This window comes from Podarcis erhardii (genome assembly GCF_964252035.2).
Source record: "Podarcis erhardii genome assembly, chromosome: 2".
Lineage (NCBI taxonomy): Eukaryota > Metazoa > Chordata > Lepidosauria > Squamata > Lacertidae > Podarcis > Podarcis erhardii.
In genome coordinates this window covers 20,386,075-20,410,150 of record NC_138498.1, presented here as the reverse complement: position 1 = coordinate 20,410,150, position 24,076 = coordinate 20,386,075, and the positions used below count along the sequence as shown (strand labels likewise).

At 45.0% G+C, this 24,076-nt stretch overlaps 1 protein-coding gene across 3 annotated transcripts in view; it reads right to left on the bottom strand.

Moving 5' to 3' along the window:
- Window positions 1–15,236, bottom strand: part of RAB11FIP4 (RAB11 family interacting protein 4) — a 206,285-nt gene extending 191,049 nt beyond the window's left edge. For all 3 annotated transcript variants that reach the window (XM_081849665.1, XM_081849667.1, XM_081849666.1), the window contains exon 1: window positions 15,069–15,236. In XM_081849665.1, coding sequence (XP_081705791.1) covers window positions 15,069–15,221 — 153 coding nt within the window. In that variant the 5' untranslated portion in view covers window positions 15,222–15,236. The remainder of the gene's footprint in view (window positions 1–15,068) is intronic.
- Between the last annotated feature and the right edge of the window lie 8,840 nt (window positions 15,237–24,076).

Here is a 24,076-nt window from a genome sequence, read left to right as displayed (position 1 = left end):
ATTTTTAAGATAGATTTTGAATTTTTTCCAGTCTTCTTCCACTGTCTCTCTCCTCTGGTCACGGATTCTGCCGGTCATCTCTGCCAGTCCCATAAATTCAGTCACCTTGGTCTGCCATTCTTCCAGAGTAGGTAATTCTTTAGTCTTCCAATACTTTGCCAAAAGAATTCTTGCTGCTGTTGTTGCGTACATAAAAAATGTTCTATCTTTCTTTGGAACCATTTGGCCTACCATGCCCAAGAGAAAAGCCTCCGGTTTCTTTACAAATGTCCACTTAAGGATTTTCTTAATTTCATTATAGATCATTTCCCAGTAGGCCTTAATCTTCGGGCAGGTCCACCAAAGATGATAAAAAGTTCCTTCGCATTCATTACACTTCCAACAATTATTATTGGGCAAATGATATATCTTTGCAAGCTTGACTGGGGTCATGTACCACCTATAGATCATTTTCATTATATTCTCTTTTAAGGCACTACATGCCGTAAATTTAATACCTGTGGTCCATAACTGCTCCCAGTCAGCAAACATAATATCATGACCAATATCTTGTGCCCACTTAATCATGGCTGATTTAACCGTTTCATCCTGTGTGTTCCATTTTAGCAGCAAATTATACATTCTAGACAAATTCTTAGTATTGGGTTCTAGCAATTCTGTTTCTAACTTTGACCTCTCCTTCTGGAATCCTAGTTTCCTGTCCTGCTTAAAGGTCTCATTAATCTGGTAATAATGTAACCAGTCTCGGACTTTAGGTTTCAATTTCTCAAAACTCTGTAGTTTCAACTTTTCACCATCACTTCCCTTCCATAATTTCATTGCAAACCTCCATTAATGGATGCATCAAATAGTCTTTCAATGTCTTATAATATTTGGAGGTAAGCCCATCTGGCCCTGGAGACTTGCCCAATTGCATGTTCTGAATGGCCTCCTCAATTTCTAATTGTGTTATTTTATAATTCAGGATTGTTCTGTTGTTAAGAGACAACTTTGGTAAACCATACTTCTGTAAAAACCGATCTATCTCTGATTCATTTTGCGGCCCTTGTGTGTAAAGTTGTTTGAAGAATCTCTGGAAGCACTTTCTAATTTCCAAGGCAGAGGGCCTTCTTGGTAGTGGCACCCACCCTGTGGAACGTCCTCCCAGTAGATGTCAAAGAGGAAAACAACTACCAGACTTTTAGAAGACATCTGAAGGCATACCTGTTTAGGGAAGCTTTTAATGTTTAATAGATTATTGTATTTTAATATTCTGTTGGAAGCCGCCCAGAGTGGCTGGGGAAACCCAGCCAGATGGGTGGGGTATAAATAATAAATTATTATTATTCATGGCCCCACAAAAACACTTTAGCCTCTTGTCTCTCACTTCTCTGTGAACAAAAGTTAGAATATAAAGGAGAGCTGGCCATTTGTTTCAAGCAGGGGAAAGGTTGGCATGGAAGCAGCTTCAGAAGAAAAAGCAGTTAGGGTAGATATCTCTTTAATCAGAAATTGCACCAATGCTGTTTCACCTTCCACACAACCCATCTTCTCTCTTTTGAAAGTATGTGTGCATTTAGAGTTTGAGGAATTCTGCAGGGACCACACTCTGCGAGGCATAAAAAGGAGAGACAATCAGGCACAGATCCTCTGGTTTGCAAACAATGATGTACATTAAGCAGCCTTTTCTGTCTCCAATGGCCTATCAATTAAAATCAAAGGCGTATACGGGGGGGGGGCACCCCACAGACCAAAGGAGCGTCTCCATCCCCATCGTTTTGCCTGGTCACTGAGGTCCAACGCCGAGGGCCTTCTGGTGGTTCCCTCACTGCAGAAGCCAAGTTACAGGGAACCAGGCAGAGGGCCTTCTCAGTAGTGGCACCCGCCCTGTGGAACGCCCTCCCATCAGATGTCAAAGAGAACAACAACTACCAGACTTTTACAAGACATCTGAAGGCAGCCCTTTTTAGGGAAGCTTTTAATGTTTAACAGACTACTGTATTTTAATACTTTGTTGGAAGCCGCCCAGAGTGGCTGGGGAAACCCAGCGGGATGGGCAGGGCTTAAATAATAAATTAGTAGTAGTAGTAGTAGTAGTAGTAGTGGTGGTGGTAGTAGTAGTAAGGACCTGTTTTGCTTGCAAAAGACGTAGATAGTGTAATCTGCTCTGGACCCTCCCCCCTAGCAGCAATCATAGGACAAAGACCCCTCTCCTTCCCTCAGGAACAACCCTCAATTGCTGCCACCAACTTTATGTAATAGAGACATAGCTGCCAGGGTCATCAGTTTTCTGGCTTGGCAGTTACCCAAGCCATTTGCAATGAACATAACCACACCAGGAACCTCAGCAGGGACTGTACCGTAAAGCCGTAATAGGTCTTACTGCACAGTGTCAGTGCAACATCAAAGGATATCAACACAGCCTTTTGAAAGAGTACAGCCTTATCTGTCCTCATGACAATTACGTTATCAGGCCTCCCTGAAGAACAGGATTGCTAAGGTGCACATCAGAGAATAAGCATTTACCTTTAAAATCACTGATAAAGTGAGAAACAGGGTTGCAGCCACTCCTGGCTCCTTTCCTTTTTCTTTTTAGCCTGTCCTTGCCCACCTGAGGTAGGAGAACAGAACTCTACTCCTCCCCCTATGGCAGGCACAGGCAGGTGGATGAAAAGGATCAGAGGAGGAGGGGAAATGGTACCTTCTAGCCTCCTTAGATGTGTGTTTAAAGAGGGAAAGGTTTATTTTCCAGGCTGCAACCCAGCAACCCTACAGAGGACTGCTGTGCTGTAAGTGCTAGGACTGAAAACCTCCTGCCTTTCATGACTTCCAAAGGAAGAGGAATCTGGAGCAGGTCTTTGCTCAACAGCCTGAGCATGCTCATTTTTCCTTAACGAATTCATCAGAAATCAACAGTGGACTGACTTGGGTCTGCTTGGGTAGAGATGGTTTCATTGTGTAATAAACGAAAATCTGTCCTTATTCACTTATGGGGAACATAATAGCCCTTATAAAGTCCTTTGCAGGTTCTCCATCGGTCGGAGAAAATAACAGAGGCCAACCAGAGAATATTGAGAAGCAAAGCAGCTTGTAAATCTGATCTTTATTGAACTGTTGCAACAGGGTGCTCCCCTCACACGCAGGAAAGGAGGAGGACCCCGAAACCCAGGTGTGCCCGCACTTATACTGTATAGACATTTTAAATTGCCCGCCCTGGAGTCCAAGACCACCCCCCAGAAACATCATACATACATCACAGAAGGGGTGTAACCCAAGACCACCACCCCAGATACTTCATACCTTCATCACAGAAAAGGTGGTCTACAACAGAAATCTGAGTGCGTTGTTTTTCTCCTGTCTGGCAGGTTACCTGTTAATGCTCGATTGGATACCCTGGGGAGCCTGGCCAGTCTTTTGTAATGACAAATACTTAGTTCCTGAGCCAGGTCACAGGCTCACCCTATTCATACACAGACATACCCTTAAGACAGGATTTGTGAAGGAAAAGACAATGGGGAGGCTTTTCCATTTTCCTTCAACCTTGCAGAGAAAACATTTGGTCAGTTTGGGAGTCAGGGCTGTTTTCCTGTGCTGCTTCAGACATGTGGTTTATATATTTATGTACATGTTTGCTTGGTACATTTATAAACATTTATTATATATACGAGACCTTAATTTTTTTATTTCAATTGCAAGTCTCCCTGCACCACTGAAGCCCAAAGGGAGGCCAGCATTGTGTCACCATTATGAGAGCACATGTCACTCATGGACAAAGCACATAGTTTGAGTGCCAAAGATCCCAGATTCAGTTCCTGGGATCCTAAAAGCCATGGGGCTCATAGGCCAGTGCCTATTTAATAATCTGGCACTGCTGAAGTCACTCCTCTAGGTGTGGATAGTCATTACAGACAGACTTCATCAAATCTAGAATTCCTTTCCTTCCATTATGGCCTTTTGTTCCCAGCAAGTGAGTACATATGGGAGCATATAATTTATTCCCAGAGGGTAAGGTTGAAAGATTCCGGATATCATTGCCCAATCTTTCTAGATCATGTCTTCGCTTTAGGCGGCAGGCTACGATGTCCTCATGTCAAATTACAGCACATTGTTTATCCATGTGAATCAAGTCCTGAAATCACCAGTCAGGCAGCTTAGGTAATAAACAAGCACATACAAGCCAACAGCCGAAACTTAACTACTAAAGCTTTCCCTCCAGAAAGCAAATGTGAAGAGCTGGAAAAGATTCCACCTATTGAATTTTTCTTGCCACAGAGCTGCTTAAAGCAACAGGGGTCCTATCACACATACAAACACACATACACACACACCTCCACCATGCATCCTGTTAACAATACACAATTGTAAAGCTGAAGGCACAAAGCAAATGTACACTCTTGGTAAATAATATCACACAGCACAGGAAAAAGAAAATCAGAAGTAACACATGGCACAGATAATAAGATAGCCATATCCAGTCCGAAGTAAGTGTGTGTGTGTGTGTGTGTGTGTATAAAATAGCACCTACAGTTTGAAAGGGACGCGGGTGGTGCTGTGGTCTAAACCACTGAGCCTCTTGGGCTTGCCAATCAGAAGGTCGGCGGTTCGAATCCCCGCGACGGGGTGAGCTTCCGTTGTTCGGTCCCTGCTCCTGCCAACCTAGCAGTTCAAAAGCACGCCAGTGCAAGTAGATAAATAGGTACCACTGTGGCACGAAGGTAAACAGCATTTCTGTGCGCTGCTCTGGTTTCGGTGTTCCGTTGTGCCAGAAGCGGCTTAGTGATGCTGGCCACATGACCCGGAAAAACTGTCTGCGGAGAAATGCTAGCTCCCTTGGCCTGTAAAGCGAGATGAGCGCCGCAACCCCAGAGTCATCTGCGACTGGACTTAACTGTCAGGGGTCCTTTACCTTTACAGTTTGAAAGCAGATCTTGGGCATGGCCAGAGCCCTTTGGATATGCTAGCACTACAAAGCTGCTGTTGAGAAACCCATCTCTTCGGTCTAAAGGAGAACAACATGGGCTACTGTGATCAAACTCTGTGATCAACATCGCTATTGAATACTACTCTAGGCCACATTCACACCAGCCATTTAAAGCACTCTGATGCCTTCTCAGAGAACTCTGAGAAGTGTAGCTCTGGAAGGGGCTCTGAGATGAAAGGCTGCTATTTAGTCACCAGGGACCACGAGTGGAGGTGTGCTTTTGTCCTTGTGCCCTGGCTGTGGGCTACCTATAGGCATCCAGTGGGCCATTGTGAGAACAGGAGCTCTTGAAGTTCCCCACAAGCATTTATCTCAGGCCACTGAATGTGCATTATTGTATTTACTTTTCAGCTGTTTCCATTTCCCAAGGCTACATGTTGCACCAGAAAGAAATTAACTAATCTTATTTTCAGATAGCGCCTTACTCTTCTTGCTGTGTTGAATCCCTTCCTAATTCTAGGCAACCTTTGCTGATTTTTTTCCAGTTAAACAGAGCTGTTACAATGTAAAGCTTTCCCACAGCAGAACACCAGCTCCAGAAATCCCACTATCTCCCTAAGCAGATATGAAATGAATACAGCAAGGACAACCAATACACGAGGAAAAGGAGATTTGTTGAGGCACACATTAAATTTGGCAGGGATTTGTTCTGTTTCAGCTGCAAAGATTGATAGGGGTAGCCATATGACTGGAATAAGAGACTACCAAGCTCCACGGAAACCAATTCATCAACACAGAAGCTAGGCATTATATAACACCTGTATGCACACACACACAGAGAGAGAGAGAGAGGGAGAGAGGGGGGGTCTGCCAGATATCTTTCAGGGTCCCAATTGGCTGTTCTCCACCAGCCAAGAGAGGCAAACGAGGATGCCTTGAAATGTTGCAGATGAAATGCTCAGATCACACAAACACCCCACACAATAAAAGAACTACTTGTATTGGTTTCTCCTGGATTCCGATATCAGGAACTTCTTAATTATATCTGAAGGAGCATCTCCACTCCCATCGTTCTACCCGGACACTGAAGTCCAGTGCCGAGGCCCTTCTGGCGGTCCCCTCACTGCGAGAAGCCAAGTTACAGGGAACCAGGCAGAGGGCCTTCTCGGTAGTGGCACCCTCCCTATAGAACGCCCTCCCACCAGATGTCAGAGAGAACAACAACTACCAGACTTTTAGAAGACATCTGAAGGCAGCCCTGTTTAGGGAAGCTTTTAATGTTTGATGTATCATAGTATTTTAATATTTTTTTTGGAAGCCGCCCAGAATGGCTGGGGAAGCCCAGCCGGATGGGCGGGGTATAAATAATAAAATTATTTATTATTATTATTATTATTATTATTATTTATTCTCGGTTCCAGTTCAAGAGTAGACCAAGTTTGAAAGTAGGTGGGGCCATCTACCTGTCCATTGCATGACATCATGCACATGAAGGAGCATCTCCACCCCCATCATTCTGCCTGGACACTGAGCTCCAGCTCCGAGGGCCTTCTGGCAGTTCCCTCACTGTGAGAAGTGAGGTTACAGGGAACCAGGCAGAGAGCCTTCTTGGTAGTGGTGCCCACCCTATGGAACACCCTCCCATGAGATGTCAAGGAAATAAACAACTTTTAGAAGACATCTGAAGACAGCCCTGTTTAAGGAAGTTTTTAATGTTTGATTTTTTATCATGTTTTTAATATCCTGTTGGAAGCTGCTCAGAGTGGCTGGGGAGGCCCAGCCAGATGGGTGGGGTATAAGTAATATAAATAATAATAATAATAATAATAATAATAATAATAATAATGTATGCTAATGTGAGCCACAGTTCCAATAAAGACTACTTTACCGACATTGAAGACTCTGGACCCGGAATCTGGTTCTCTGCCCACCTCCATCAGAAATACAGTAAATAACAGGGCCTTTTTACCTGTGGCACCCAAGACATGAAACAGCCCCCCAGTCTGAAGGAAGCTCCTCCTGGCTCCTTTGCTGCTCATTGTTTAGACAGGAACCAAAGGCTGTTTGATTTCAGCTAATTTTTATAGGTTACTAACCTGCAGATGTTTTATGCTGCTACTCCTTTTTAAGTTTTTTTTTTAAATCAACATCATTTTTTATTGATATTTTGCTCTTTTTCATATGTGCTCTGCTTTTTGTTGATACCTTGATTTATTATCGTGTCGTGTTTTATTTTGGATTGAAACCGCCTTGAATATTTTGATTGCAAATCACCTTTAACATTTTAAATGTCAACTAAGAAATTAGCACAATGTATCACAATTATATATTTAAATGCTGCGATAAAAGAGAATTTCAGATGGTGCCATTTCCCCCACCTTTGTAGCATGAAACAAACCATGTTTCCAATTTCGAGAAGCTACGGTACTTGTTTTTCTCTTGCATTAGTCAACTCTGCCAAACACAAGAGAACATATCAGCCCTTTTAAAAATGACCAGCATTGGCTTTTTCCCTTCTTCACCTCATCTACGCAGGCAGGAAAAATCATAAATATTTTCCACTTTAGGTCATCTGCAAACAGGAGTCCTGACTGAAACCAAATTTCAGGAACTCCTTCATTCCATTTGCTGCACAAACTACACTGAATTATTATGTTTTAAGCAAGCAGTTCGGTTTCATTAGATGCATGAATTATTGGCGATTTTGCTAAGATTTCTAGCATCCTTTGGCACATTACAGGTTAAATTATTCCACTTTTTATTCCATAAAGGGTTGAACTTTTAATCCTCTTAGGCTCAGCTCGGCTGCCTCCTTTGCAGAGCTTAAAATATCTACACCCAACGCATAACAGGTACACTCATCCCAGAATGTGCACTGCGGTTGCTGCTGTAATCTTAGAGCTGCAAATTAGAATCTCCTAAAATGCCTTTTCCCATCAAACTGCATCAGTACAGTGGTACCTCGGTTTATGAACTTAATAGATAGATAGATAGATAGATTCTTTATTGTCATTACACAAGTGCAACATTGCACAAGTGCAACGAAATTGGATGCCATCCCTTAAAAACAACAAAAGCAAAACAACAACAACAACCAAACAAACCACATTCCAGCCACACCCACACCCACACCCATCAAACTCCCAGGTCACACTATCGAGTTACTGCATTTAAGAAGGCCACAGCTCTTGGATAGAAACTATTTTTCAGTCTATTTGTCCTTGACTTGATGTTTCTGTATCTCCTGCCAGAAGGCAGTAGTACAAACAGACTGTGTCCCGGGTGAGATGCATCCTGCAGGATATTGTTTGCTTTCCTAAGACAACGGGAACCGTACAGTTCTTCCAAAGATGGGAGGGGATGACCAATAATCCTTTGGGCTGTGGTTATGACCTTCTGGAGCACCTTCCTCTTCCTAGCTGTACAGCTGGAGAACCAGGCACAAATACAGTATGTGAGAATGCTCTCTATGGAGCCTCGGTAGAAGGACACCAGCAGTCTCTCACTCAGATTGTTCTTCTTTAAAAGTCTGAGGAAATAAATTCTCTGCTGGGCCTTCTTCACCAGAGCAGTGGTATTTGCGCTCCAAGTCATGCCCTGATCGATAGTCACTCCCAAAAACCTGAATTCCGCCACCCTCTCCACCCGTTCCCCGTTGATATACAAGGGCTGAATGTCCGCCTTTTTTTTCCTGTAATCCACCACCAATTCCTTGGTCTTAGCCGTATTAAGAGCCAGATTGTTCTCTCCACACCAAGCACAAAGCCGCTCCACCTCGTCCCGATAGGCGGACTCATCCCCTCCTGAAATGAGCCCCACCACCGTAGTGTCATCAGCAAACTTGATGATTTTGTTGCTGGAATAAATGGCTGTACAATCATACGTATAGAGAGTATAGAGCAGGGGACTCAACACACAACCCTGTGGTGAGCCGGTGTTAAGGCTAAGGGCTGTGGACATATGTGACCCTACTCTAACCCTCTGAGAACGTTCTGACAAAAAGTCCAAAAACCAGAGACAGGTGGAGTTGGAGAGTCCAATCGCCTCTAGCTTGGACACCAGTCTATGGGGGAGGATAGTGTTAAAAGCAGAGCTAAAATCCACAAACAGCAGCCTCACATAACTCCCCGGCTGCTCCAGATGGAACAGAGCAGCATGGAGAGTGGTAGTGATAGCGTCTTCCGTGGATCTATTTGCCCTGTATGCAAACTGGTAGTTGTCAAAAGTTGATGGAAGACAGGAAATAATGTGACGGCGCACCAGTTTCTCAAAACACTTCATGATGATTGGAGTCAGTGCAACTGGTCTGTAGTCGTTCAGACTACTGATTGTGGATTTTTTAGGCAGAGGAACAATAGTTGACGACTTCAGGCAGGGTGGGACAATAGACTGGTGTAAGGACTTGTTGAAGATCTTAGTAAAGACCCTCGCCAGCTGATCCGCACAGCCCTTCAACACCTTTCCCGTGATGCCATCAGGTCCAGCAGCCTTCCTCGGATTCACCATCCTCAATACCTGTCTCACCTCATGCTCCTCTACAGTGAATGAGGGGCCCCTATGGGCTGGTGGCTGTAATACCGGCGTCTCAGGTGGCTCCTTCTCGAAGCGAGCAAAGAAGAAGTTAAGCTCCTCCGCCAGCAAAGGGTCACCGTCGACAGCACCAAGGTTAGGTTTGTAGTTGGTAATATGCTGAATCCCCTGCCACATCTGTCTTGTGTTGTTACTCCTTAAATTATCCTCAATCCTCTGCCTATAGACCAGTTTTGCCCGTCGAATACCCCTCTTCAAGTTTGCTCTTGCCACACTGTAAAGCTGCACCTCGCCCGACCTAAAAGCCCTGTTCCTTTCCCGCAACAGGCACTGGACCTCTCTATTCATCCAGGGTTTCTGATTGGGGTAAAACCGGATGGATTTATTTACTGTGACAGTGTCTGTGCAGTGATTGATATAGCACAGAACTGCCGCCGTGTGCTCCTCCAGGTCTGAACGATCGAAAATGTCCCAATTGGTTCTCTCAAAACAGTCCTGCAGCTGATGGATAGCACCTTCAGGCCAGATTTTAACAGTCCTTGATATTGTGGGAGCCCGTTTCCTGAGTGGGATATATGCTGGTACCAGGAACAGAGACATATGGTCGGACTGGCCCAAATGTGGCAGCTGTAAAGCCCTATAGCCGTGATTTACATTCGAATAAACTTTGTCCAGTGTCTTGTCCCCTCTTGTGGGACATTTCACATGCTGATAGAGCGTTGGGAGCACTGTTTTAATCTGTTCCGGAAGTCCGTTCTTAAACAAAAACCGTTCTTAAACCGAGGCGTGCTTTCCCTAATGAGGCCTCCTGCCACCGGTGCCCTTCCACCATTCGGATTCTGTTCTTACACCGAGGTAAAGTTCACAAACCGGGACACTACTTCCGGTTTTGCGGAGTTCGTAAACCAAATCGTTCGTAAACAGAGCTGTTCTTAAACCAAGGTATCACTGTAATGGGAGAGGATGGGGTGAGAGACACCTGTGGGACCTTTTCTCTTCTACGCAACTCTACAAAGGGAATATAATCTCTTAGGCCTCACTCCTCTGCAGTCTTCATCAAGAGGGTAAACTTCTATCACCCAGGCTCCCATCCATATTTGAATTGCACTGTTATTTACACCATGGCAGCCTAATCCATGGGTAGGCAAACTAAGGCCCGGGGGCCAGATCCGGCCCAATCGCCTTCTCAATCCGGCCCACAGACAGTCCGGGAATCAGCATTTTTTTACATGAGTAGAATGTGTGCTTTTATTTAAAATGCATCTCTGGGTTATTTGCGGGGTCTGCCTGGTGTTTTTAAATGAGTAGAATGTGCGCTTTAATTTAAAATGCATCTCTGGGTTATTTGTGGGGCATAGGAATTCGTTCTCACCCCTCCCCACAAAAATATAGCCCAGCCCCCCACAAGGTCTGAGGGACAGTAGACCGGCCTCCTGCTGAAAAGGTTTGCTAACCCCTTGGCCCTAATCCTAGGACTTGCTGAGGAAGGGCAAAAAATGTTACCAACACAACGCCAAAATCAAAACCACTGAAGCAACTCAAGACAGCACAACTGCATAGGTGTAGCTACACTAGCCAAGGCTTCTCATTGTTGTTGTTGTTGTTGTTGTTGTTGTTGTTGTTGTTGTTGTTGTTGTTGTTTATTAAACTGGTACACCTCCTTACACTCGTAGGTCTTAGGGCAGTTCACAGGACAAAATCACAATATAAAAACACAAAATACATAATCAAAATTAAAAAACAGAACAACCCAATAACACCCCCACCCAAACACATTTTTGAAGGGCATTGAATGTCAATCAACCAAAGGCCTGAGAGTAGGCATAGGCAAACTCGGCCCTTCAGGTTTTTTGGGACTACAACTCCCATCATCCCTAGCTAACAGGACCAGTGGTCAGGGATGGTGGGAACTGTAGTCACAAAACATCTGGAGGGCCAAGTTTGCCTATGCCTGCCTGAGAGGAATGTTTTTGCCTGGCACCTAAAGGTGTATAATGAAGGCGCCCCGCGAACCTCCCTGAGGAGAGCATTCCACTGCGGAAAAGGCCTGTTTAGAGCTCCCATATCTTTAAGAATTATTTTTAAATATTTATATTTTATTAAGGCGATTTCAGTTAAAAGAAATAAATGATACAGGGGGGGGAAGAAGGAAAAGTGAGAGGTAGAACAACAAGGATACATATAAAAACAAAAATATACAAAAAAGTGATATTCCCATACATTCTTGTATAAATTGGTATAGTGTTGTTGTCCTAGTGCTTATGTAAATGCTAACAGCCCACTACATTTTGTATAAACTCATTCCAAATGTTATCATATTTATCCATACAGAGTCTGCGCCTTTAAGAAGTCCATTCATAAATTGCCAGTGATAGATCATCAGTCCATTGACTGAAGGGTAGCATCTCTTTATTTTTCCAATTCCTCAATATCAATCTCTCGGCCACCATTAGGGCATGGAAAATCCACTTCCATTGTCCTGTTGACAATTTCCATAATAATTCAATAAAACATTCTCCGCTGAAAGGTACCTTTAAGAATTATGTAGAGTTGGAAAAAATGCCAAATGCAGTATTTTCACCTGCTGCCCAGATCTCTCAAGGACTGCCTACTCCTATGAGAACCTGTCCAATTACTCACATCATCCCTGGTGGTCCTATTCCTAATGCCTCCACAATTCAAGACCCCATAGGCCATCACAAGAAAGAGCACCATCTTGTGAGTCACTCTTGATTAGTGGCAAAAAACTCACCTGGCTCCTTCCTTGTAGGCATCAGACCAAAAACCTTACAATTTTGTAAAACTTTTGTGGTTGCACATTAACTGTTTTGGTTCCCTGTAGTTTAAGCATCACTTTTATTTTTAACTCTGTTGATGCTGATATTGTTAGTTGCACCCTGTTGCTATGTTCAAAGCTGGTTTCAATTAATACGTGTGTTCTTATCTTTCAATTGTTGTAAGCCACCTCACGGATCTTTCTGATGGAAAGATGGCATATATATGAATAAATGAAAGCTGCACCTGCTAAAACTTATTTGTCTCCATTAGAGGTGGCGAACCTGTGGCCCTCCAGATGTTTTTGGACTACAAATCCCATCATCCACAGCCAGCATGGACAAATAGCCAGGGATGGTGGGAGTTGTAGTCCAACAACATATATAAATTTCAAAAAAAAGGATGATTAAGCTGTTTGTGTATGTAAGGACAGCAGCTAGGATTCTTTATGCAAAAAATGGAAGGAAGAAGAAGTTCCCACCAAAGAAGAATGGATAAGCAATGTGAAGGACCATGCAAAATAGGCAAAGTTAACAGCCAAAATAAGAGAACCTAATGACGATTGCTTTGTAGCAGAATGGAAGCCTTTTTCGGATTACTTAAAGAAATTCCATAATATGATGAACTCATGAGCAGGATTTGAACTATGAGCAACAGAAGGAATTAGAGATTATAGTATTGTTGTTATGGTATAAGAGATAGAAAACAGGGTGCAGCAAACAGGGTAAACTAAAAACACCATGGAAAATGGGATGGGAAGTCTACAAAACCAAAGAAAAAATTACCATGTATACAAGTGAGTACGTTAAACTTTTGAAAATTTAATTATAGATATAGATATAAAATAGAAGGCTGAATGTTACACTGATCTGAGATTAAGTGTCTTTGGGTCCGGCAAGAAAGTTAAAACCATGAATCTCAAACATGCCTCAGCCAGGCACAGGCAAACTCGGCCCTCCAGATGTTTTGGGACTACAACTTCCACCATCCCTAGCTAACAGGACCAGTGGTCAGGGATGATGGGAACTGTAGTCTCAAAACATCTGGAGGGCCGAGTTTGCCTATGCCTGGCCTAAGGTGACATTACTGCCTTTGAAAATACTATCACTGGAGGGAGTCAATGGCCATTTTAAGTATAAAATGATGTCTTCTGGAGGTCATAGAAAAATGGTGATGAAGCTGTGGCCCTCCAGATGTTGTTGGACCGCAACTCCCACCATTCCTTACCATTGACCATGCTGGTTTGGGTTGCTGGGAACTGGAAAACAACAACATCTCTGGAAGGCTACAGGTTTTCGGCCTGTGGCATAGATCGTAAACAAACAAGCAAACTGAAAACACATTTGATACTCAAACTAGTTTTGATGTCCGGTAGTTCCATTCAGCTCCAAAGTTAAGTTATGGTCTTCAAACCAATTACGATTCTCAAACCCAGTTGTTTTAGAATTGTTGATGGCTTCAACATAATAGTTTTGGGGCGTTGAAGCGCAAGGGTCTTCTGTTTCTGTACAATACAATACATTCATTGGATGCCTTGGTAAAGCTACCAACTTTATTGACACTCCATATCAGAGCAAAGGGAAAACAAAGACGAACCAAGTTCAAACACTTTGATGAAGCACAAAAGCCCTCTCCATATTCGCATCAAAAGAAATTGTCAGCAAGACCAGTACCAAAATCTTCCAACATTCCCCCTTTGTGGGATGCCTGTAGGCTGTTTTAGAGAAAGAAACTGTGTTCTAGTCCTGTTCAGCAATCACACAAATAGTTTGAAGAGCTTTGCCCTACAGATATTTACATTCTTCGCATAATCACCCAATGAGACAAGTCAACTGCTAGTGAGATCAGGCAATTAAAAAAAGAGAAAACCAACAGCAGGTAAGAACTATACTAGTGGCCAGGGGAGCAGGGATGGGTAAGGAATAAGGTTGCTGTTGTTGTCTAGTAGTAGGCTATGGGAAGTATATAGGGAAGATGAGAAAATAAGTCTGTCCAAAATCTGTAACACAGAAGACGTGACTGAGGAGCAAACATGTGATGGTCAATTACAAGTAAGGGGGGTGGGGAAGGCAATTCTCACAACGGGGATTCAGTTTTCATTGCAATGACTGCTTTTAAAGTGCTGTGCACATCATCTCCCTGCCTAAGGCTATTGGTGAAATGTTGCAACTACATGCAGGATTCAGGGCCATAAATGTATCTCAAGTCATTTGGAAGCACAGAGCTATGAAATCAGGGGTGGCCAATGTAGGCTCCTTAAGACGTCACTCTGCTCCACAGATTTCCATGCAAGTATGTTCCGTTCTGTGACACAGGGATATACCCCCAGTCCTGACTAGGGCACTTGGTGCTTCTATGGGGTTCAGCACCAAGAACATGCCTCAATCTCCATTTTATGGTGTTCCACTGTTGCTCTCTCCAACGCACCAGTCTTCTGCATGGGGAGTAGGAGTCTCTGACTCCCCCCAAGAGGAAGGGTGCTCCTTTAGGGCGTATTTTCTAAAGTACAGGCCATGAAGATAGAAGCCAGCACAAAGGCTCACCGGCTTACTTAAACATATGGCAGCCACAGCAGTGAGGGAAAGGCCCTCTGCACATGCTCAGAGGCATGCCATTATTCCACACATTCCGGGACAAATGCACACCATTTCTGAAACCCTGAGCCCCATCCTGTGCTGTAAGAGATGTGCATCATTCTGATAGAATCTGGGGGTTGTGGGTGGGGGAGCAGTCTCAGAAATAGGGCTTAGTGAGATTTGGGGAGCCCCAAGGATAATGCTCCCCCCTGATGGAAAGGCAGTTCTTAAATATCCGGCGGGAACGCAGGTCCCCCACCACCACCACCACCACCAAGTTGCCTTACCTCATCCCCCTGGCCAAACTGCAGCCCCAGGGCGACGAAGTGCTCCACCCGGATGAAGCCGTCGGCGTCCTCATCGCACACATCGAAGACCTCCTTGAGCTTCCGCAGAAACTGCATCAGGTTCGGTGGCTCCCCGAGGCCACTGGGCTCCATGGCGCCCTATGGGGATTAGCTGGACGCCGCCGCGGGCGAGAGGCTCTCCCGGTCCATCACCGCAGGAGGAGAAGCGGCGGTGGGGGCGGAGGCAGCGGCGGCGGCAGCAGCCATGATCTGGGCAGGCGAGCGGCTCCTGCTCTTCTCTCGCCTTCAGCCTGAACAGCTTCTGAATGACATCAGCAAAGGGAGGAGAAAGGCGCGTGGGGGGGGGGTAGGCGGAGGGAGGAACAATGGCGAGAGGAGGAGGAGGAGGAGGAGGAGGCAGGGCGCGCGGGGACCAGCTCGCGGGGGACGAAGGATGCACATCAAAGAAGATGCCCGCGGCCGCCCAGGGGATGCGAGCGTTGGGTACCACTAGGGGGCAAGGTTGCCGTTCCGGCGCATGCCATCTCCCCTCAACTCTTCCTCGATCTCTCTCTCACACACACACGTACTCACTCAATCTTACATTTTCACGTTTCTAAGACGCCGGATTCGTTTACACGAAGAGCCACCACTAAACTCGGCACCTGAGCTGTCGGCATATATTGAAAAACGAGAAGCGCATGTGCCAGATCACATTCAAGAGGTTTAGTTCCCTTGCACTGCTCTGTTATATATACCCACAATCAGTTTTCGGCAGTTTAGATCCCCTCCCCCGCCTTTCAACAGCTGGTTTTGGCAAACGTGAGGATTGTATTCCGCGTTAGAGACGGGGGAGGTGGACGGAGTCAAGGGTGCTAATCTTGGTTAATTGACGTCGTCTTCAAAGGTGAGGTTGGGCAGGTGGCATTAAGAAAATATCTCCCCCACCCCCAACATAGAAGCCAACTCCTAGGGGCCGATGTCCCTCAGACCCCCCCCCCCCACAAAATAATGCCCCCCAAAAGTTGATGGGCATTGCCATTCAAATGGTGCGCATGTGCCACATAATGTGATCGATTATATGGGGTGGGGCTCATCTGGGCCCCCTCAATATTTTATTCAAGTTGGCACCCCTGACTTTCCAGTGTTTAATCACCTGGTACAGCTAACCGTGTGGATTAAAGTGTTTAAAAATGTAATACTAGGACCAGGGAGACACAGAGTCAGCTTTCTGCTCAGCTGAGAAACTCACTGGAAGACCTTGGGTTTGTTTCTATCTCTCAACGTAACCTACCTAACAGGGTCGTTGTGAAGATGAAATGGAGAAGGGGCGAATTGCCTTGAGCTCCTTGGTGGAATGGTGATTTTTAAAAAAAATATGATTAAATGTTATGGAGTGAATAGTCTTTGCAAGCATGCTGGGTTTAAATTAAGCATGCCATGCTTAATTTAAACCAAGATTCAGCAACTGGCCTCATCTAGGACATGTCAGGTGGTAAATTATTAGGACCCCAATCTCAGGACTAACCGTGGAGTAAATTCCATTGGCCTCTGTGGAGCTTATTTCCCATTTTCCTAATGGGACAGTGATGGCTGCTACATTGAATATGATCATGTGAAATAGTCCTCAGGCATGAGTTGTTACCTATTCTATAAAGGGAAGAGTGAACAACCATTGCAGGGGACAATTCCTTTTGGTGCATTCACATCAAAAATTGCCCCATTCGCTAGCATTTCAGAATGAGAAAAGACCAAAACAACAACCCTCAAACCAAAAACCTTGAGCTGGAATAATATTTCACACAAAAATGGCTTTCAAATTTGGGTCCCAAATTTTGCATGTTTATCGTTCATATTTTCATATTTTCTTTTTAACTATTTGATTTCAAGGGGCATGGTGGTGGTTGCTACGGGGGAAACTTCATATTGTATAGGTAACAGTAATTAGTAATAATTAGTAATTAATAATTAGCCAAATTCAGCCCCTTGCACTCTATTAGGAAAATACATGACAGGTGTGGGTTCCACACACTCCACTAGTAAACACCTTGTTACACATCCCTAAATCAAATCTTCCACAGCTGGGAGGCATATAAATTAGGCAGGAACCAGAGATCAACAGCTCAGGTATCCTGGAGAACTAATGTATTAGCTGTGAAGAGCTGGGAATAGAAAAAAAGAGACTCTCGCTGCTGCTAGATTTCGAGCTGTGTAAATCTTGATTACAGCCTTCGAAGCAAGTGCTGGGATTCTTGTGAAATCCAGGTGCTTGAGGGCTTGGACTCTCGCCAGGATTTCTGCAGCTTGATAGCTGGGCCCTGCCTGTTAATGAGTTCACACTGTGCCATTACAGCTGTTTTTACATTTCCTGAGATTTTTATGAGTGATGTTTTGAAGAGCATTACTGGACTTCAACTTCCAGAAGCATTTTCTACTTTTTTTTTTTTTTTTTTTTTTGCCAGAGATGTTAATATTGACACTTGCAGCTGGAATCAAAGGGCACCTTGTTAAGTACTTGATTCCACCAGCAAAAGGATTCCGTTTCAACTTTTTTCTAGAAATTCTGGATTGAAAGGAGGATGTGGGAAAGTAGTCAATTTCTGCTTCTCCATCGTGCTACCTTCTGTAATGTTATCCAGTTGTGGCGCTGCTTTCCCCCTTTTGCTGCCGGTTTTAATGTTTTCATGTTCAATTCAAAACATATATTAAGCCTTATCTATAATGGACTGCAAGAAGATCAAACCTCTCCATTCTGATGGAAATCAGCCCTGAGTGCTCTCTGGAAGGACAGATCCTGAAGCTGAGGCTCCAATATTTTGGCCACTTCGTGAGAAGAGAAGACTCCCTGGAAAAGACCCTGATGTTGGGAAAGATGGAGGGCACAAGGAGAAGGGGACGACAGAGGACGAGATGGTTGGACAGGGTTCTCGAAGCTACAAACATGAGTTTGACCAAACTGCGGGAGGCAGTGGAAGACAGGAGTGCCTGGCGTGCTCTGGTCCAGGGGGTCACGAAGAGTCGGACACAACTAAACAACTAAACAACAACAACAAGGGTGTCATCCCACCCCACCCCCCGCCGCCACCCATCTAGCCCAGCAAGGTCTACCGGGGAGATTTTCCAGGCAGTGGCGATGATATCACTTCTGCGGCTCCCTGCATGAAGATGAAGGAAGCAAGCTTTAAAATTTACACACGAAAAAATGCTCGAGTCTCATTAGAGTGCAGGCCTAGGGATAGTGTCAGACTTGAATATAAGATTCTGGAATTCAGATTCCAGGTTTGTGTCTTGGATTCACAGCTGTGTGTGTGTGTGTGTGTGTGTGTGTGTGTGTGTGTGTGTAGCAGCAGCCTCCTCATCTGCATCTTCGGGACAGAAAGGAGCCTTCCAGGTTTGGTTTGGTTTGGTTTGGTTTGGTTTGGTTTGGTCTGGTCTTTTCTGGTTTGCTTTGGTTTGTTCCCTGCTGCCTCTCTCCTTGTGACTGGTGGCTGAAATTGACCCCCATGCAACATGGGAGGGGGTGCATGGGTTGGGAGAAGCAACAGGTTCCAAGTGGAAAGGAATAATACCATCCCTATGTTCTGCAGATTCCTGCTGTATTGAAATGTTGCATGCAGCTTTCATGTTTTGGAAACCTCGTATCTGCCGCACTAATGGACATTTCACAGATAGGTGGGTTAACTACATGCACATGGTGCAGGCAAGTAAACCTTCCCTTTTTCCGATTTGTTCCTCAGGGGCTTTTAGCTCATGTTCCCTTCCAGCTCTACAGTTCTGTGATTCTAAAACCACATGTTCTTGCTACAGATCACAAGGCACTGAGCAGCCACAGTCTGACAGCTGCCCATCAACTGTCTCCGCACACTAATGAGATCTTGGAGAGGCAAGAAATGAGGAATCTGGATGGTGCTGTAGGAAGTGTCACTGGGAAGCAACCGAGAATGCCCATTTGCGATGTGACAGCTTTCAGCGGGGGTGAGGGGTCCGAGAATGAGGGGAGGGGAGGAAACAGAGGGAATGGATCTGAGACCAGGTCTGAGACCAGAAATAGGTAAAGGTAAAGGGACCCCTGACCATTAGGTCCAGTTGTGACCAACTCTGGGGTTGCGGCGCTCATCTTGCTTTATTGACCGAGGGAGCCGGCATACAGCTTCCGGTCCATGTGGCCAGCATGACTAAGCTGCTTCTGGTGAACCAGAGCAGTGCACGGAAACGCCATCAAACCACCAACCTTCTGATCGGCAAGTCCTAGGCTCTGTGGTTTAACCCACAGTGCCGCCCGCATCCCTGAGACCAGAAATGGTCCAGAGGAAAAGCCAGCTATTTTAGAGTGGCTGGGGAAACCCAGCCCAATGGGCAAGGTATAAATAATTGTTGTTGTTATTTTGACCCATGAGCTTGTTTGGATTTTTGAGTGAGTGCCATGGGAGACATCCCTCTCTGCTCCACGTGTAAACTTAGATCCCATAGAAAATCTGAGCTTTGAAAAGCACATAGAGCTGGAAGAGGAAGTGGGGAAGAGAGTCAGTTTTCCCAACTTCCTCCTTTAGCTCTATGAACTTTTCCAGAGAGAGAAAGGCAACTGGCATCACCATTCCATAAGCAACCCTAACCAGTGGCGTAGCGTGGGTTGTCAGCACCCGGGGCAAGGCAAGTAATTTGCACCCCCTAACCCGTGGATTTTAGCAGGGGGCAGAGAACTGCGAGTGCGAGCGCCCCCCCCCCATGTTGTGCCCGGTGCGGACGGCCCCCCCTGCACTCCCCACGCTACGCCACTGACCCTAACCCTAACCGCAATACGCTCTCCATGAATTTGTCTGATCCTCTTTTAAAGTCACCCATTCCTTCTTTTGCGCCATTGCTTACATAGCAAAGGAGTCACCATCTATGGATCGGGGGGGGGGTTATATCAGCAGGCTTGTGAGAACCTCACAGTTTGTAGAAGTACGAGATAAAGAAGCAGCAATCTTGGGGGAAACTCCAGACAGCCCAGTGAGAGGATGTACATACTCGGTGTCTATGGAATACTGACAAACTGGGAAGCGAGGGTGGTTGAAAATGAGGGAAGTGGAAGGCGGAATGGAATGGTGTCACTGAAATAGTGAAGATGGGAACACTACACTGCAACATTTTGTTGCAGGCCCTACTTGTTCATAGACCTTTGCAATAACCTCTTCCCACTTTATGAATGGGGATTAACTGAAACAAAGTGCCAAGATATGACAGAATGGGTTTCTGGGGAACAACTGCATGTGCATCCATGAAGAAAGTGAAAATCTGGAAACAAAAGTTGTTGAGCTATTTTTAGGCTTTTATTTTTTAGCTGCAGGCTTGTCCCTCATAACTGCATGCAGATATCTGCCGCAAACCAGCAGGATGAAAACAGATAATATACGATGTGCCGGCTGCCGTATTCACTACCAGAAATACCCTCTGCTCAGATCATGTGCTCTGTGGAACAGCAAGCGTAGGGCTTTTTACGGAAGGAGAAGCGCCTTCTCTGCTCCTGAAATATCACTTTTGATGGGCTTGTCATTTTGGCTTGTTAAGGTTAGTGATTGAGGAGGAGACATTTCACGGTGAGGCCCTGCGGTATCCACAGAGCTAGCGGGATTCTGCCAGTTGTCAGATGTTTTCCCCTATCAATGCCATCCCTCCTTATTTAGCTGGTGTCACAACTCCTTTTGTAGCAAATGCATCACCCAAAGGCTGGTGACCTTATCACCTGCCATTTCCATCACTTTCCAACGTACAGTAGCAACGTCTCTTAATACATTTGCAGGCTGTGTTCACCCTAGGAAACACATCTCACATTCTCCTATAGATATATTAAACAGCAGATGTGCAGTTTTTTCATGTTTTCCAGGTTCCTAGTTAAGAGCTTTCTCATCTTGCCTTCAAGAAGCTTCTCTGAAGGTTGTTTTCAGGTGGCATTGGACCCTGGGTGGTCTAGCCAAAATCAATACATACCTGTGTCCCTCCTTTGCTGGAAAGGTTGTGAGAACCTTGGGACATATTTTCATGCTTAGTGGGAATGCAAGATTATCTGTATATTCTGGACCAGGGTCTTCGATACTATCTCCAAAATTGTTAACCAACCTCTCTCATCAAACCCAGCCTTCGCTCTGCCTTCACTAAACCCAGATTCTAATCCTACTATCCAGCATAAAGATTTATTCCCCCCCCCCCCTACTGATAGCCGCATGTCTCATGATACCGTATCACTGGAAATCCCAGGAAGGCTACCTCTAATAAAAACAATAATAATTTATTATTTATATCCCACCCATCTCGCTAGGCCACCCCAGCCACTCTGGGCGGCTCCCAACAGAATATTGAAAACACGATAAAACATCAAACGTTAAAAATTCCCTAAACAGGGCTGCCTTCAGATGTCTTCTAAAAGTCAGATAGTTGTTTATTTCCTTGACATCTGATGGGAGGGCGTTCCACAGGGCGGGCGCCACTACCAAAAAGCCCTCTGCCTGGTTCCCTGTAACTTCACTTCTCGCAGTGAGGGAACCTCCAGAAGGCCCTCGGAGCTGGACCTCAGTGAACAATGGGGGTGGAGATGCTCCTTCAGGTATACTGGGCCGAGGCCGTTTAGGGCTTTAAAGGTCAGCACCAACACTTTGAATTGTGCTTGGGAACGTACTGGGAAATAAACCCCCATCCTGAAAAAAAAAATAGTCCGGTCCACCACTTGGTCTGAGGGACAGTGGACCAGCCCATGGCTGGAAAAGGTTGCTGACCCCTGGCATAGGTCCATCGAAATCAGAATTGCCTGCAATTGACTGGAAGTCGCTTTCTCAGGAAGAGAAAAATATTTTTGGCAGGAGCACATGAGGCAGGAGAGGGGTGACAGAGCCGCATCTCCAATTTTTATTTTTAAAAATATTTTTATTAACAATTTCAGCATGACAAAATTTCAAAACATATCATATTCATTATTTCCCCCCTTTTCCCCCACCCCCATCAAACCCTCCCCCGAAACTTCCCTCAGCTCCTCTCTCTGATTTCTCAGCACATATTATTCTCTGCAGATTATAAACTTGTACATATCCTTACGTTATCTTTCTATCATGTTATCAACCAATAAATTTGTGTATGTTTATTCAAACCCTGCCAAGGAGTCCTGTTCATTTTGTTGTCTTTTTAGATAATTTGTAAAAAGCTCCCCTTCTTCCTTAAAGTCACAGTTGTCCTTGTCCCTCAGTTTGTATGTCAATTTAGCCAGTTCTGCATAAGCCAGCAATTTTTCTTGCCACTGTTCTTTTGTTGGGATTTCCTCATTCTTCCATCCTTGTGCTACCAAGACTCTTGCCGCTGTTGTAGCATAGATAAATAAGTTCTTTATTTTTCTTGCATCTCCCATTTTTAGAGGAGCTTCAGTGAAAATTGCAATTTTCTTCTTCTTTTGGCCTCCAGTGCAGTAAAGACAGCTCACATGGGAGATCTGCAAGTTCCCCTTTGGCCATTGTACTTGCAGCATGAAGAGCAGAAACTCTGGTGCTCACATATAAGAAACACCAGCATTCTGTCCTGGTTCTTCGTCTCTCAGCGTCCCAGTCTCCTGCACCCAAATCTACCAACTTGATTTCATTATTTCCCCTTCCTTCCACCCACATCCTTGCCTTCAGCTCAGTGTGGGGCAATGGTTAGTCTTTAAACATTAGCATTTCAAGCACTAAACAACTTAGGCCCAAATATCTGAAAGACCACCACCTTTCCCACAGTCCCACTTGGGCTGGCCTCGGCCCAGTATACCTGAAGGAGCGTCTCCATCCCCATCGTTCTGCCGGGATGCTGAGGTCCAGCACCGAGGGCCTTCTGGAGGTTCCCTCACTGTGAGAAGTGAGGTTACAGGGAACCAGGCAGAGGGCCTTCTCGGTAGTGGTGCCCGCCCTGTGGAACCCCCTCCCATCAGATGTCAAAGAGACAAACAACTACCTGACATTTAGAAGACATCTGGGAAGTTTTTAATGTGTGACATTTTAATGTATTTTAAATTTTTGTTGGAAGCCATCCAGAGTGGCCAGGGAAACTCAGCCAGATGGGCAGGGTGCAAATAATAAATTATTATTATTATTATTATTATTATTATTATTGGCAGCAGGGCCACTCAAGGAAGTCCCATCATCCTCAGAAGTTTGGGGTGGCAGCTTCTCAGTTGTGGAATTCCCTCCCCATCAAACTTGGCACCTTCCTGGTCTAGTTTCTATGGTAAGTAGAAGTCAGATTTCTTTACCCTATCCTAGGCATAGGCAAACTTGGCCCTCCAGATGTTTTTGGCCTACAACTCCCATCATCCCTAGTTAGTGGTCAGGGATGATGGGAATTGTAGTCTCAAAACATCTGGAGGGCCAAGTTTGCCTATGCCTGCCCTAGCCATTGGCACCTGATATCGCTTAGGAACCACCCTATTTTTGTGACTGTCAACTGTTTCAAATTGCTTTTAATATTGCTTTTCTAAAGCGCTGCAACCTGTCCTTAGACCTCACGAAGGGAGGTTAACAGCTCGAAAATAAAATAAAATACTTGGATCAGGCTTCCAATCTGCACTTGCCATGAAGCTCATAGGCAGTGTCTGAAATTCGCCAGATTGCGACCAAGTGAAGATGCCTGCGTGTCAGGATGGCACCCAACATCTCCACCATCTGGAGGTTTATTCCTGGGGATCCTTGGAGCCGAACTGTTTTCACACACTAATTCCACATCCTGTAGAATTCTGTTAGTTCTATTTTATCTGCACAATCCGAATGCATTTCAGGAACCAAAATGCTTTTTTTGTGTGCAGGCTGAGTAGGAGCAGGGAATGACTTTAGAGTTAACCGCAGTACAGTACCTTGTTTTCATTTCCCCTACCCCACTTCCCTGTTCACAGTTGTGAAGAACCGCATTTGTGGATGAACCACCTACCTTGCCACTTGTGTGTCATCGCACATTCTGGTCTGTGACCCTCTTTCATAACTGCTTAAATTGTTAACACTATGCAGTCTATGGTGGGA